At 33.4% G+C, this 17368-nt stretch overlaps 1 protein-coding gene across 17 annotated transcripts in view; it reads right to left on the reverse strand.

Annotated features, from left to right (window-relative positions):
* Positions 1 to 352: 352 nt before the first annotated feature.
* LOC149783799 (uncharacterized) overlaps positions 353 to 17368 on the reverse strand; it is a 71937-nt gene continuing 54921 nt past the window's right edge. For 13 of the 17 annotated variants that reach the window (XM_089932019.1, XM_089932012.1, XM_089932017.1 and 10 more), the window contains 3 exons: positions 15040 to 15096; positions 13709 to 13741; positions 9915 to 10239 (listed from right to left, as the gene is read on the reverse strand). In XM_089932019.1, coding sequence (XP_089788145.1) covers positions 10198 to 10239; positions 13709 to 13741; positions 15040 to 15096 — 132 coding nt within the window. In that variant the 3' untranslated portion in view covers positions 9915 to 10197. Of the gene's footprint in view, positions 2124 to 9914; positions 10240 to 13708; positions 13742 to 15039; positions 15097 to 17368 lie in introns of those variants that run through there. The other 4 variants (XM_089932025.1, XM_089932024.1, XM_089932020.1 and 1 more) reach the window with 2 other exon arrangements.

Below are 17368 nucleotides of genomic sequence, written 5' to 3' on the forward strand. Positions count from 1 at the left end.
CACTACTGGAATACTACTGCGAACATCATCACTGTAGAAAACATATCGTTCCTCCATGGCCAATATGGAAGATCCATCTTCACTATATCACAACCATATCTACAGTTGGGTTAATGCAGTGAGCCAGAACCCTAATCGATCAGAGAAGTGGGCCAGAACCCTAACCCCACATTAGTATAGATCCATGTGGCATTCACTCTCCTATCTCTCGCAGAGAGCTAGGTGAACCAGTACCACCATTTTGGAATACTACCACCTGGTGGTTAATTATGACATTTTTACAAAATCTTTTAAAGAATAGCAATCATACTTTGTGAGAAAACGATACAGTTGACAAAACGATTTTCAGAGCCAGCTTATGACAACTTATTTTTATTGAATATTACTGAATTGTCAATTAATTTCATCTTTATTCATTATTGACCTCTGTTCTCCAAGCATATTTACCATCTGTACATTCATATTAATTTTCATTCATAAATGTTATTTCGACATCATCGTTTTTTTTTATTCAATTTTTATTAAATTCGGAGGTAAAGCATACAACACAATGATCTGTCAAATGTTAGGCTCCCTGACATCCAACCTTAGTACATTGTAGCAAAGGGACTGACGAGCAATAAAAGAATATATTATACTACATCCACTGTGTCCATCATAACCATATTGCCCGATAATCTTACTAATACCTACACGATCGCTGATTATTTATAACCTTCTTCGTACCCGGCTACGAACCCTGATTAATGCGTTCGATTATATTTACAAGCACGCAATAGGTCTCAGTATTTTCTACCCACTGAAGTCTTTTTAGAAATGAATAGAAAACTGACACAAACTTACGATCATGATTGAATATCAGCTCTCATGATTCCATCGGTGGAAGGTAAATATATATATATATATATTCCTACACGATGGGATATGAACTCACCACGTACCCGGGGTAGTTGTGGTACATGGCATTAAAGAGGCAATGGTTTTTAATATCTCAGTTGAAGCATTTGATTCCCGCGGTGCTGAGCTCAACTTCAGAAACCTTTCTTGTCATTTTTGTGCGCTATCATTTCCTTTCAGTTACATATTCGGGTTTTGTTCGCAAGTCTATTGTCGAAGCCAAATACGCAGTCACGAGGTAACCGAAACCTCAACAATAATGATGCAGTTTTTGAAATTTCTGCTGGTGTTGCTTCAGACAATTTTATGGTTCTGAAATTGGCATTGTGCATGCTTGCGATACTCCATTCAGTAGCTGTAGAAGCAAGTTTATGTCGCTTATGAAATCTGGTGCCATATCACCACCATCGTTCCACAGTCTTATCAAAGACTTTTATGAAAGAAGCGTTTATCAGTTACCTTGGCAAATATTTACCTAGCAAGATGTCAGCACACAATGATATCTGATTGTTTCAAGCTAAATATCGTGTGCGTCATGAACAGATTGGTACTAATTTGCTATCTAACTAATTGTAATTCCTTTACAGTTAACAGTTACCAAAAACCTGCAGAAGAAAGTGTTCTTGATTTCACCCACAACCATGTCGCACGTGCATTTCAGAATCTGTTTTATGTTCATGGTCCGTGACCGATGCGTTGACACAGGTCTGGAGATGTCCCTCTATGTTCGCTGTATCCGATTTATTATTTTCAGATGGAACATCTGGACGTGTAAGGGCAGTCTGTGATCGACCACCACTTTGATGAACGTGCAACTATATTATCCAGTCCCAATATGCGATGCCGCCACATCACCCTCACGGTTCTGGTAGTTACAAATGCATTGACGTAATTATCACCGACGAAATCATGTTGATGTGTGCAGGTTATCGAAAAAGAGAAACTGAAGCCTAGTAGAAAAATTGTTTTTCTTGTAATTGTTGTAGTTATATAAGTTAAAGTCGGCCTTAACCCAAAGTTTCTTGGAAAGTATCTTCGTATCCTAGACCTAACACAATCAAATCATTTTAAAGCAGCCAAGGAAAAAAACGTCCATGACATTAATATTATCCATGTCAGACGTGACACAAATAGAAAAGACCTGTGAAATATTTCCATTATACGTGATCATTCCAGCGTTGTTAGTGGCTGCGTCAGGGGCTGTCGGAACCGGATCCGGAATGACTCTGAAAAACACGATTGGAATGTTACTATATTAATTACATACTGTTAAGTAGTCAATATGATTTTGATTGTCAGAAAAGTGGGACATATGTATATATATATATGTATATATATATATATATATATATATATATATATATATATATATATATATATATATATATATATATATATATATATATATATATATATATCCTTGTAGTTTACTTCTGCATTGATTTACAAAGTGTGTTTACGGGAAGCAGAGAAGAATATAAGCAGGTTTCGAGAATACATATTTTAGTCGCAGTATATGCAATACACGGCACACTGTACATCTGATACGGAAATACACAAGGCATATAAACAGCCCTGCTACTTACTGCTGCTATCTTGAACAAAGCTGCAAAATTGTCGTTAAAGACTGAGATTGAAAGATAACATTACGTATGAAGCCAGAGAAGCTAAATAGAAATGCAAAATAATTAAAAGTTTGCTTTAACAATATTATACCTTGCCTTAGAATACTGAAACACCATCATGGTGCATTTTGAAATTAATTCACCTTTCCACAGGGTTTCTTTATCAAATTACACAGTTGATATTAGTTGATTAGCATAATGAGACATTTCTTAAAAACAGTACTCAAACAAAAGATTATTTTACGTTAGCAATTTGAAGTCATCTATATAGTTGAAAGCATTACAACTTTTAAATTCAACCAAAGGTTGCATCAATACATTGATATTACGTAGCTATGTTTTTAATCCAAATGTTCCACGTTTCATTTTCCAGTGTTTTATGTCACTGTATTCCTATCAAGAAATAAAGATAATAAGAAAAATAGATACTGCTGCTCGGAATTTCATATTAGTTGGTTCCTATAGCATAGCACATACTCCTTTTGAATCTTTTCTTCGTGTCCAGGATAAATACAGCCCATGCATTTACAGAGTATGGCGAAGGAGAGTGTGTCTTTTGTGTTTCATATATACACGCCCAGTAAATCTGCTTCTGATGGTTTCCCCAGCAACGTAATATAAAACCATAGAAATTGGTTGCGAACAAGCAATACTATGAGGATATATTTCGCCTTCTATGAGTTTCATATTTGACCCGGAGACTTCACCATATAAACACAAGCAACCTGTCTGAAATATGTATAACAAGGAATTGTATACATAATATCGGTATACCTTTGATAAATGGTATACCATGGACATGAAAATAATAGGAGATTTCTGGTAGATTTTCACTACTTTTGACTATTTTCTAAGTTGACAATAAGCAAACGGCTCTGCATAATGTGACTAACTGTATAAATCCTGCTTACTGTACATTCTTGTATCGTGCAACTCATCATATGTTACATTTGCCAGTTCAGTTAATCACTTATTAAAGCAGCACATCCAGTGAGTCACAAGTCTTGTCATTCGTTTTTTGTCCAAAATATCCAAGGGAATGCATGCAAATTAGTATGATAAATTAACTGGTTACATTAATCTGTTTAGAAAAGTGGAAATCATGTTCCTTTCATCTGAAATTCAATGGCCTTTGACCACACTTCTATCACTCGTGTACGTAATAATCGGATAAATGTTACTGTACTTACTATAAATTTCGGGTAACACCACAGACGATTATATAACATCAATTAATACTAAATTCCGTAGGTAAGTTGTGGGTGTGAAAAATATATACAATCATTGAGAAACAGGCATAATTACATTAAATATCAAATTAAATTTTGAACACTTCTATAATGGTAACACTGACTTAAAACTGAACAGTGGCAATTAAATCAAAATGATGATCTTGTTAATTCATATGGTGACAGACAACACAATAAAAAGACACCAATACTCTTTAGATAAAAAGGACCAACGTTCTCTTTGATTAATCAGGAGTTAAATTTTGTTAAATATAGCTGAAATACAATTACTTTAATATAATTTAAAGTTGAATATATCATGTTGTGTGACCATAGCGATATTGATGTTTGGAAGTGTGTATGTCACAGTCACTCAAACTCTGTAAAAGTCAAGTTATAAGTGCAATAGGAAAATTGAAAGATGGGATTACTGTCCTTCCGATTACTGGGAGACAACAACCTCCATGAAAATAAATGCAACCCAAATATATGTCGAATCGTATTGTTACCTAATTAAATTCAATTAAAAATTTAAATGCAACTTTATTATCAGATGAAAAGACTAGTGTTTGAAAAAATTAAACGAGGAGTAGACAAAGAAAGAAATGAAATGAAAAAGAAGATAATTTATAAGTGTAAGAAGATGAATGTCGAAGAAGCAAAGCCTTATCTCAGATCTGCTGAATGTAAATCCTAGAAATATCATATAAGCAAGACCAATTTTGCATGGGGACTAACATGGGCATACTTTTCAAAATGAATGTTAGGATGTAGGTCTGACCAGTAAAATTTGTCTGCCAAACGATTTATTTATAATTTGCACTTGTTAGGGAGCTGCCGAATGTTGAAGCAAACATTGGTGCATAAAAACCACCAGGGAAAAAAGTATAAGATAATTTTTCTTCAAGAACCAAAAATGTATCACTATAATACTTTAATAAAACCAAATCAGGTCAATTTCATCTGCAATAAATGATGGATTGCGACTTAAATATTGCATGACGATCTCTTTATCCATAACGTTGGTGGTCATAGATACAAAGTATTTATCTCTTGTCAACTGTATGTCCTCTTAAGCAATTTGAACGAATTAAAAATCCATGTTTGGGTGAACATTTGCTCGGAAAGATGCTCAATAACGGCTCTATGGCACATATGCTGGACATCACATTAGGCATTATTTTCGTTAAGGACCAAAATGAAAATCCAGCCAGAAATATATATCATAGCACGATTTCACGATGACCACCAAGGTAACCATATTGGATATCCCGCAAGCACCAGTGGGGCCAATTATATGTCTCTATTAAATTGTACGTCACGTTTCATGCATTACATTTTTACAAGTAGGTATGATTCGTAATGAACGAAGTAATTGATATGGAAAACGGAGGCTGGATGACGACGATTGGAAGGCATGAATGATGTAACCGAATCATGTATGTATCCTGTAGACCTGGAAATGACCTGAGCAGAAATATACATATATATCGAGATCCATGCATTAATGGTAATATTTATGAGAGGGACAAACTTGTACGCAAAGAAACAAACCAACAGATTAAGTAGGCAGTTATCTAATAAATTGTACACCTCTTGGAAAGCAATTATTATATATATGTGTCTCTGGTGATAACAACAGGTGAACAAACCATAGTAAGTAACAGCGATAAGCAGCTTTTTGTGTTTCATCTATATATATATATATATATATATATATATATATATATATATATATATATATATATATATATCGACAGGACCCAACTATAGTCGATAGGTTTTCCATTCATTTAGCTCTCTAACATGAGTGCAGACTCAAGCAGACATGCTAGTCATTTTATGAAATTCAACACTCTAACGGATTTTTGCAAATGCAAACTAGTTCGGTGAAAATCGGAAAAGTACATTGTCTGGAGATCTGTTGATATTAGTGATTGATAGCGTTATAAAGTACACAAACATTGAGCATGAATGCAGTTTCAAGTAACGGAACAGTGCAAATGTGGGCAGTATGCAAGCTAGAAGTAACTGATGATACATTCAGACATGATTGAAATAGGAACATAGACTATAATACGTAAGAATAAGACATATTGACTATGCAAGATCGTATGTCCTCAAATGAAGTGCAAAACCATCCAGTGTTTATGGAAGTGTTGAGTAGACCATGAACAATTTTTGGATACTAAGAGCATGCGAGCTGAAGTTTAACAATATAAAGTTATGCATTTTATATATGATCCTGTCCAGGAGTCAAACATCAGTGAAACACATAGTATATGAAGCACTGCCATGTATCGCATTTAGCTAGGAGATGAAGTTTATCCGCGGTGTGTCCAAACAGTTCTAAAGTATGACCATAAATTATGCCGAATGCTGCCTCTAACATGCATGATGGTGTCATAACACTCGGTTAATCATATAGCATGAGCAATGTCTTTACAAATTAACCTAGAAACATCAATAGGAATAAAATCCATGCTTCACACATAATTAAATATCATATCAAATGATAGCTTTCAAAGTAAACCCATTGAGATGGACATACGTTTAAGTAGACTATAAACATTACAGGGAAATTTAAAGCACGATAATTGCAATTAAACATTTTGAAAAGAAACATTTTTATAAAGATATTGCTGTCATCAGTAAACACATATTGTGGAGCAAGCGATCAGTCATCAGCGAACCGCATAGTATATGCAAAAGCCTCTGTATATATGCGTTATTGTTTCGCACTTAGGATATGCACCTTTTCCGTGACGTTTCCAAACATTTATGATAGAAATATAAAGGATTCTACATATTTCTGCTTCTATCTTGCACGAGCGTGTCAACAACCGAAACCGGTGAATATTCGCCAGACGAAAAGATGTAGGTTACCGTGACATGAAGGTCATGAAGTTGAATCGTATTACTAATAATGTCACTGTGACAGAATGTATCCTGTTTATGGTCTAGATCTGTAATAGTAATGTCACTGTGACAGAATGTATCCTGTTTATGGTCTAGATCTGTACTAGTAATGTCACTGTGACAGAATGTATCCTGTTTATGGTATAGATCTGTAATAGTAACGTCACTGTGACAGAATGTATCCTGTTTATGGTCTAGATCTGTAATAGTAATGTCACTGTGACAGAATGTATCCTGTTTATGGTCTAGATCTTTAATAGTATTGCAACTCTTTGCAACGCAATAAGTCACATAAAAGAGTGAGAAGCAACAAACATTGAAAAATTTAAAAAATGACTGATTTCCGTAGAAAACAAAAGTGAACAAGTAGGAAAACAAACGTATGCCTTTGCGAATTAAATCATAAATAATAATATAATTATCAAAACAAGTCGTAATAATTAAGCTTCTGAATAAGCTTTAGTGTCAATCCAAATTAAATTCAACGCTTGAAGTGATTATGCATGTGGTTACCTGTGAAGTGGTGACACGAAAACAATTTTTTGTTGGATCACACTAATACAATCAAAGAAGATATGCTTGTTTGCATTGTCACTATAAATGCAAGTATTTATTTCACAGAATAGTATGTTGATGTGTAACTTGTTTTCCATGTGAATAAATGATTTGAATGAATAAATCTCAAACCCAATTGAACTACATGACACATACATAATACAATTCATTATTATAATATCTTAAAATGATGAATGAATAATTTATTGAAAAACAGGATTATACAGTAGTCAACATGGCCTCAGGTCACAATTACCATTTTTTAAAATAAAACAAGTATACCTTCTAGAAGCTTCTTAAGGTTTACTAAATAAAACAGGAGATATAATTAGAATATAAAATGTGGTAAACACAGCATTCCTGACTCAGACAAAGATAATACTCCTAACAATTAACACATTTACGTAGATAATAGTTCAGCTATGTGGTGCTGCTAACATAATTAAAATAAATATCATTGATTATGGTTGCGTTCAGAATGAACTTGATTTTGGAAAAAGTCAACTCCAGCGTACAATGTTATATTATCAATAGTATATAATGAAATACAAACAATTTTAGACAATAATTAACAAACAATGCAAATCAAATATACATAACAAAGACGGACGCTATGAGTGCTTGTCTTGAATGTAGTTACACATAATCTGAACTAAATTCCAAAATCATTGTAGCAACTGCAGGGCAAAAGGTACGTCATAGTAGCCTAGTATTGATTCATCACATCTAAGATGGATACACCTATGAAGATTCATGATCATGCATGCAAAAGTTTGAGAGAAGCTGAATATAAAACTAATGTTCACGTGTACGATAAAAACAACAATTAAATCAGTCACAAAGGTGATCTCTAGAAATAGTCCCTGCGTTTGACGCAAGACAAACAAATGTACGGTCTGCAATATTGTGGTAGATAAGTGAAGTTTACAAAAATGTCTCCAAAACATATGCCGCAAGTGTAGTAGCAAAGTCCTACAGTGAATAACTATTTGAATATGTGCGCTATAAGACGATAAAGGGAGGGTTAGGTTAATGCTAACATGTCTAGGTGAAGCTATGAAACTGCAGTAACTTTTCACCGTGCCAAGTAACATAGTTTAATGAATTTGAGCTACTCCGTTTCTGGTCATTAGAAATCAAACAACCTATATGAAAAGAATTGGCCTATTTTTCAGAGAGGAGAGTAAATCAGTGGGAATGTTTTCTTTTTAAAGAAGAATTCTAAAATAATAAACTTCGACCCTGCTTGTTATTTTGCTTACGATTTCCGCCTACTGGTTTATATGTGAAGTGTATTCTCTCATTAATTACAAAAACATGTTAAAGGAATGGAATCAAGATGGCGCCAATGTCAATGACCACCTCCCCGTTCTTTGTTTATATCTTTATCTCTGAGTTATTCCATATTCGTCCAACTATTTCATTCTCTGTCTCTCTCTCTGTCTCTGTCTGTCTGTCTCTCTCTCTCTCTCTCTCTCTCTCTCTCTCTCTCTCTATATATATATATATATATATATATATATATATATATATGTGTGTGTGTATGTGTGTGTGTGTATGTATGTGTGTGTGTGTGTCTCTATGAATAGCTGATTATGTAACACTAAGTGATATCACCCCCTATCAGTTACTGCTAAAATTAGTGACCTACCACACGCGTTGAGGCCCTAAAGTGTTATGCGCCGATCATAGCGATTTACATATTGTGTTTGTTATCTGGTTCTGACCCATAATGTTTATCAGAACTGAGTGGACGTGGGTGAATTTACCTTTATTTCCACAACAGTGACTATAACACATACCCTGTATTTTCACGTATTGTAACTGCAATACATGATACATTCAAATCGCTGAAGTCAAACAGAATGAACCTACGTATCCTCTAGGACGTAATGAAGTTTGCATGTTTGAGTTATCTGTCTTACGTTTCATAAAACATGAAACATATAATCATCTGACTTCCAGCTGACCTTCAAGTCATACGTTATGATTTATGTTGTGAATTCTCTCTTTTCAGTTCCTTGATGTTCTTGTTGCAAAGTAAGAATGCTAAATAAAATAGTAAATCAGTCAAGTTTTAGAACATTCGCTTGTGGAACCAAATCCATTTTCAAAAATTCCCAGTCAACTATGGTTTAATTATTTTATGTGGAAACCAGTGAATGCTTTTCGATATGCAACATACATATGTAGAGTAAACGAAAATGTCATTATTCGCAAAACACCAATGAGCAAATATTAAAATCAGTGTTAACCTTAAATGGTTCTGTTCATTAGGATATCAGTCACGTATTTTATAATTCTTTGCCCTATAACGTAGGGGCTGCGTTTAAAACATAAAAAACAGGCGATCTGGCTTTATTTCAAGTATGGTCATGTCACATTCATGTCACAGTATTATATTAGAGTCAGACCAAATCGCCGTAAACTATTGGTACCGCTCATTGCTGTCAGAAAATCATATTAGAGCGTTAAACCTAGTGATTGTTATATTGTTTTAGTACCATTCAGAGCTCATATTATGTATTGATAAGTACAAATCTTTAAATTCCCTAATCCGTAATGACAGGAAATGTCAGAACGTTCACTGTAGGTAAGAATAAATTATCTGAAGCAATGGCCATATTTTTTTCGCACGTTTGCCAACGTCCATATTAACCATGTTCAGATCAATTGGCGAATGTTATATGTATATTTAAATGTGAATGACGCCGAGGGAGAGAGCATGGTTGCACTGACATCGAAAGCCAAGTATGTTGTCTTAATTGCGAATCGTCACAATCACAAATCGTTTTGTCCAATAGCCAATGTTAATGGGTTTGTGAAATTGCAGGAATAACTCACAAATTGCGACCAGACTAATACTAGTTTGCTCTACAATTTTGGCTTGATGTCACACACCATACTTCACCTTTATAGTATACAGTAATTAACACTCCTCAAAGGATGAGGTACATTTTACTTACATAATGTCAAGATTTATATTCATTGTTAATATTGGCACCTACCTCCAGCTGAAAGATTAAAAAAAAACATACAATTAATGTTGTAGCAGTATTTTCACACTATATACTTAAAACTGGCATGGTCTACTGAAACGAAACCTCACGTTCGTTTGTAACATACTTAATAACAACATATGTTCTGAGACAATACTAATAACATACTAAAAATCTTTCAAATTCTAGTTTATGAAGTTCGAATTGCTTATGCCATAATAACGTGAGTGCTGCTTGCATCTAGGACCTGATTAGCTACTAAACCAAACGGTGCTTGGCTGATACATGTTTACTGGGATATAATAATGCATTATATATTTAACATTAATTATTTTGTCAGAGATTTTATACCATTATATCATGAACATTTCTGGTTTGCATGCCTGTTTGATTTATATTTGGAACGACATTTGTAGCGTATGTCAATGATAATGCCGAAAAACTCAAAACAACCCATATGCAGTGCCTGTACAAAATAGACATTAAAATTTTTCTCTTAAACTGATCTAACGAAAGTCACATTGAGAAATAGGGGAGGCTAAAGGGTTACAAAAGTAAACCTTCCAGACGTGTTTGCCTTGCACATAACTAGAAAATATCAGTCTTCATTTATCAAATGCAGCCCACAATTATGTGGTACTTGTACTATTTCACCTCCAAAAGAACTCGCAAAATTATATTGTATTGCTTTGGCATTTAGGACAGCCATCGTTTGGATAAATTAGGCAAGATTATATTATAGCGAAAGGGTTATAATGCTGATATTATCACTTTGAATGGTTGCAAAACAATTAATGGAATGTAGAAGAAACAAATATTTGCTATCCCTCTCTTTTTGCATTTACCTCTCTACGGTTGTGTGTGCGTCAGTGTGTCCAAAACATATACAATATTCTTGGTCACGTTTGAAGTAAAAAAGAACTAACTCTTTCTCTTTCTCTCTCCCCCTCCCCCCTCTCTCTCTCTATCTTTATCTCTCTCTCTCTCTCTCTCTCTCTATCTCTCTCTCTCTCTCTAAGCCACAAATAAATTATAAATGTGTAATCAAATGTGTGCTTCAACTCAATTCATCTATGCTACATAAATATATTATATAAATCTGGTCAAAAATTATTTGTCCTAGGTAACGAAGGCAGGTTGAATAAAACTCGAAAGAAGATCTAATCTTCCTTCTTCAAATAGGAAACATATCTAAGTAAAGAGAATCTTCTTGATTTTAGCGTGATACATATATTAATTTGTGACGACTTATTTGTCTTTGATTATGTTTAGATAGATTATATGTAGATTATCAGAAATATGGATTTTCTTAGATGCCAACGAAATGTAACCAGCAGGTTTTTGAAAATTTGACTATTTCTTCATGGCGAGAAATTTTACAGCCAGAATAAAGAAAAAACTAAGATAAATTATTTTCAAACATCACTATATCAGTTAGTTTAGAACTGAATTTAAAGTTAAATTATTGGTATTTGTTCACATATTTAATGAAACAGTAGGCCAAATACAGAAAGGAGGTAAATTAGATCCAGCTATACCCTTCTGTACTTCCTGGTGAAAATCAGAATTTACCGAAGATGTTCCCAACAAATGTTCCGTTATTAATTATGTTGCCAAAACACAACTTCCACTGACTTTCCATGAATTTCGAAACGTATGGAATTTTCTACGACAGATAGTCCGTATGTTGTTTTAACAAATGTAACATATGTTTTCAAGATTACACGTATCACAGCGGTAGCAAGCTTTAGTTTTAGACATATTGTATCTCCAATTGGACGTTTCCATAATGACATATTATCACCAATGACTTTGTAGCTCAACATTCCTTAGGGCAGGACAAAAATGTATAGCAGACTGAAGGAAAGCATGATAAACCGACATAATAAACGTTATGTAAAGCCGTGAGGAGATCCCATATATAAATACATAGTTTACAACATAATTTGTGCCAATAACCGCATATAAGTGTTGATTAAAATGCCAAGTTGCATTTGTTTAACTTTATCAATGGAAAAGGAAAAATATAAATGAATGAGATAAACTGTATAAAATAAGGTTAACTATTTAGTATTCTCAACAGCGATTTGACGAAATCTACACTGCAATCAGTATGCACGCGAAATAATATGTATTTGCGCTATGCGAAATTACGTTCAAATAACAGAGAAGACATTAAATATACTGGGTAGTCCTAAATGAACAACATAAAATCTCAATGTTTTGTTATAGGTTTGACACTGACGAAGAAATAACATTTGATTGAGCAAGTTATAAAATGCACAATATAAGGCAATAGCTGTATGAATTAGAGAAACATAAGTACTTGTAAAGTAACACTTTATCAGATATTCATAGTACATCAATACATTATAACATCTGAGTTGCGTATAAGAGTAACCACAAGAGTTCTATCACGTTCAGGCTATTTAGTCCAAGCCTCAGTAATGACTATGTTATAACGTCGCAAAGTATAAAGTTATTCATGCAGCGGAAATAATAATGGTTCTTAAGAGCAACGTCTTCACCAGATGAGTTCAATCTATTTGATAAACACTTCATACACATTAGTAACTAGAGCAAGTACATATTGCATTTGATTCATTATTGTGTATGCACTCATGAGTGATACATATCGAAGAACTTAAATTTACAAGACGACATGGAATGAGTCACTTCTAGATTATCATACAGGAAAATAAATGTACAGTATGTTCATTTACATGATAGCATTTATCGACTTTGATATTATCTTGGAAGCCACCAAATCATAACTTTACAAAGGATACTTTTCTTCAAGAATTTATTAAAATTATGAATACAATCATAAAATAGAAATTCAAATATTAAATGAGACACCTGTTTATGCAATTGGATAAATGGAAGACCCGTGCCTGCGATAATCGGACATCGAAAACAAACTGTCCGAATATATACTGCAATGCAACTTATACTATTAACTGACGTATTTAACTCTTGGTCTTTTCATTCAATAGTTAAAGAAGAAAAAAAAAGATTTCAAGAGAATGTTTAAAAGAAAATAAACTTTTAAAGTACCACAGTTTTGTTATTTTCAGGATATATATGCCCGATGCATACCCGCTATAAAGGAATATATTCATTGAGCCACATAATTATTACTCACTATATGACATTTATATTGTCAAAATCTTTAATGAGAAATCGCTGCATACAAACGTAAATATGCATTCCAGTTCGATCGTCCTTTTCTTTCGAAAATTGATATGAATCATTTAGCAGGATATGCCGTTTCAGGTCAATGTAATTTTGGTCAACTTCTTAAGAAATACAGTGATAACAAAATCTAAAACAGAGGTACATTACGTGGGCCGAAAGACATTTATTATTATTATTATTATTATTATTATTATTATATATATATATATATATATATATATATATATATATATATATATATATATATATATATATACACATAATGGTATTTTACTATTGCACTTACCCTCGGTGTCTTTCTAGATCGTAGTCCTTCATCCTGAAAGAAATGTTTTTGCGAAATATTTTCATATTTGTAAATAAAACGTATCTTTAGCGTTTTGAAGTATATTAGCGTGATAGAAAAATATATAAAGATAAATAGCATATCCGTAAAGCCTTTTACAGAAAGATGCTAGTGATGCGTGAAAAAATGTATATTTTATAATTGAACAGTAAGTGTTAGAAAGTTTCAAAGACAATAACATGGCATGGGCATATTGCAGAACAAAAGTCTAATTAAAATGTAAACCATGTATGCCATCAGACTAACTATACATTGAGAAAATAAAGAACTATATAATTAGTTAAATTAGTTAAATCGAAACAAACATGAAATAATAACATTATTATATATATTTACAACATTTGTTTCAAGCTAATATAACATAAATTTAAGGTGATTAAAATTTGAGGTGAATCAAATAAACAAACGCTTTTGTTGCAATTATACATGGAGAATGGTTTAAAACTTAAAACTATTCTAAGAGTCCTAAATCATCAGACAAGTTAAGTTTAAAAAAGATAAAGGATCCACGCAGAGGTCAATTGTGCAACCACCATTATATTACGAGCATAGTAGGACACACTTATCATCCAGCTTCAGGTAACATAATATTTGTACAAGCAGCATGACTGGCTAGCATCAGTATCCTCGTTGTTCAATTTGCTTCCAGGTTTAAATTTGTACGAATCAATATTTCCATCTCTTTTACCTGAACGGTTTCTGGCAGGCAAATCGCCAACTCTGCTAAAACATATTTATTTCCAAATGCTTCTTGTATATTGTTTGTTTTAAAGAATATGGCCAATAACAGCGCCCCTTCTCACTAACCAATAGGCAAGATAAGCCAATAATATTCGCCTAGACGTCAGCTACTACAACCGACAAGCCACTACAAATCCCGATAAAATCAGATCACAAAACCTGACAAGTCAGTACTTGTATCCAAGCAAATTAATTTTTGAAATAGACGGCCCATTAACAATTGCCTACGAATGAGGAGACAAGCAAAAACCATATTCAAATAATGATTTTTTTAGAAAAAGACAAAAACAGGTCATCGACACAGGGGAAAGCGGATTATTTCCTTAGATACGTTTTGAAACAGAAGAGACAATTATTTGATATAAGTCACTGAAATCCCAGTACATAGGATATAGCACAATCATAATGACTTAGGTACATTCTTGTCAAAGATTGGAACTATAAATTTTATCCAATTCTAAATCAATGAAATAATTCCAAGCAATGGAAAACAATTCCGTATTCAGATACAAAACGATGGCATCCCTCACCTCTACAGACCAGTAGCGTGACTCTTGTTCTGCTAGCAAGTTGTAGTCCTGTATCAACTGAAATGATGTTGAACTTATTATCATGAAAGAAATGGATGTAGCAAAAGATTCCCGAAGCTGGTGAAGGGTAAGAGTATGATTCCGACCCTCACTATTTATCGCAAAGTGTCGAATTACAAGCTGCATCACTGTACATAAATATATGGCAATAATACAGAGGTGCCTGAATATCCAGGATCGTGACACTAGATGATTTCAGTGGTTGTTTTGTCAGTGTATTTTTCTCCTACCAACCGGAATATCGAACGCGTTTCTAAGTATGGATATCATGCTGACAAGTCAAAATTGGTGACAACATGTTCATTATTCCATTAAAAAAAAATAACATGATTAACTTTCAATATTTTACAGAGGATAATAAACAACATTCTTTCAAATTTAGCGTGAAAAAGAGTATTGTTGATCAGACAGTAAACTAAAAAGATATTAAAAATGATTGTTTGGGGTAAATAACAGTTAATGATTAATACATGCAGAAAGAAAACATAAGCAAAATAAATATTATATAGATGTTTGCAAGTTAGATAATCCGAAAAATCATTATTTATTGCAAAGTTAATTTTTCTAAATACATGTTTATTTTCCTGCCTGAGAAAGGTGCTTATATCCTCAAATGAAAAAAAAATCAAAATCAAATAAAAGCACATTTTATATATATATACAAATTGCAGTTTCAGCTCACAATTTTGAAATCCACAAAGTATATGACATTGAGCAAGTAATACAAATAATATATATATATATATATATATATATATATATATATATATATATATATATATATATATATATATATATATATATATATATATATATATACATATATATATATATATATTCATTCATACATTGTGGTTGGGTGTGACATAAAGATTGTCAGGAAGGTATTCTTCCCTGAGGAAAACGCCGTAGAGACGATTTTCAGTAATCTCGCCAATGAAAGGAAAGTTTTTAGAAATCAAGTCCCGTAACAAATTGCCTATTCTGATCGTAATTTAAAGCTGAACATGTTTCCCAAGAAAACAAAATGTCGCCTTTGTTTTCTATGAATTGAGAGGGTACAGTGTTCATTTGATAATGCTTACTGTTTCCCATAAATACCAAAATGCATATCAGATATGTACCTACCTACATTAAACAGGCATTGAGTACTTGACTACCCTAGTTTCAAGATGGCCTTTGTGAGACCTTAATATATATCTGAATGATACCATTTTGATTCAAGACTAATTTGATATCATACGAAATAGTTAAGTGTTTGTGTGTTTGATTTGGATTTTTAACGTAGATTTAAAAAACAATTTCAGTCATATCGCTGCAATGTCTGCAGTGTGGCAGTTTATAGTGCTTTCTAGCACTGAAACATCATGCATCAGACATGTAGCATGATATCCCACCCAGTCACATTATCCTGACACCAGTCCAATCAGTCATAACACTAACCTCTTAATGATGAGCGCCAAGCGAGGCAGTTGTTAATACCATTTTTGTAAGTCTTTGGTATGACTCTGCCGGGGATCTAACCCACTACCTCCCGCATCCCAGGCGGACGCTAAAACCACTAGGCCACCGGAGCGGTGCGAAATAGTTAAGTGAAAATCTTAAGTTGATAAGACAATCCATCGGTAGCACTAGCGACATTTTAAAGATGGCACTTGACTGCCGCACTAGACTTCATTTACATTTACGACAAGATACAAACTGGATGTATTAAGAAAGCCCTGTCTTGATATGTCTTTCTTTTCAGGTGGAGTGGCGATAGACGTATTTCAGAATGGCTGAAATGACAGCTGTATGCACACCAGGCCGACACCATTTTCATTCGGGATAAACTAGGCATCATATAAATACATTTAGTGCAAACGTCATGTTGATATATGTATTCATTCAGGAGGAGAAACGATAATAAGATTATAATTATAATGTTTTAACTGTAAGATCTCACAGTTCTTCAGAACTTTCGTTTCTGACCAACTAGACAATATTATCAGTCTTGCAGTCAATTTGAGTTTCCGTAAGGAAGAGTAATGAAAAAATGTTGGATGACAGCTTATCGCCGTTTTATTATACTACATAGCAGATTTAAGTAGAAGTCTGTTAATACATATCCTATGTTGCTCTTCCAATTGAGTCATAATGCGAAGCAATATAAAAACAAGAAATGACTCTGTGTGTGTGTGTGTGTGTGTAGTTATGTGTCAATCCTCTATGTAGCTTACGATATGTAGCTATCGCACACTAGTGTTAATGGACGGACAGACTACTGCAT

This window comes from Sinohyriopsis cumingii, chromosome 14 (assembly GCF_028554795.1).
Source record: "Sinohyriopsis cumingii isolate HCF-2022 chromosome 14, ASM2855479v2, whole genome shotgun sequence".
NCBI lineage: Eukaryota > Metazoa > Mollusca > Bivalvia > Unionida > Unionidae > Sinohyriopsis > Sinohyriopsis cumingii.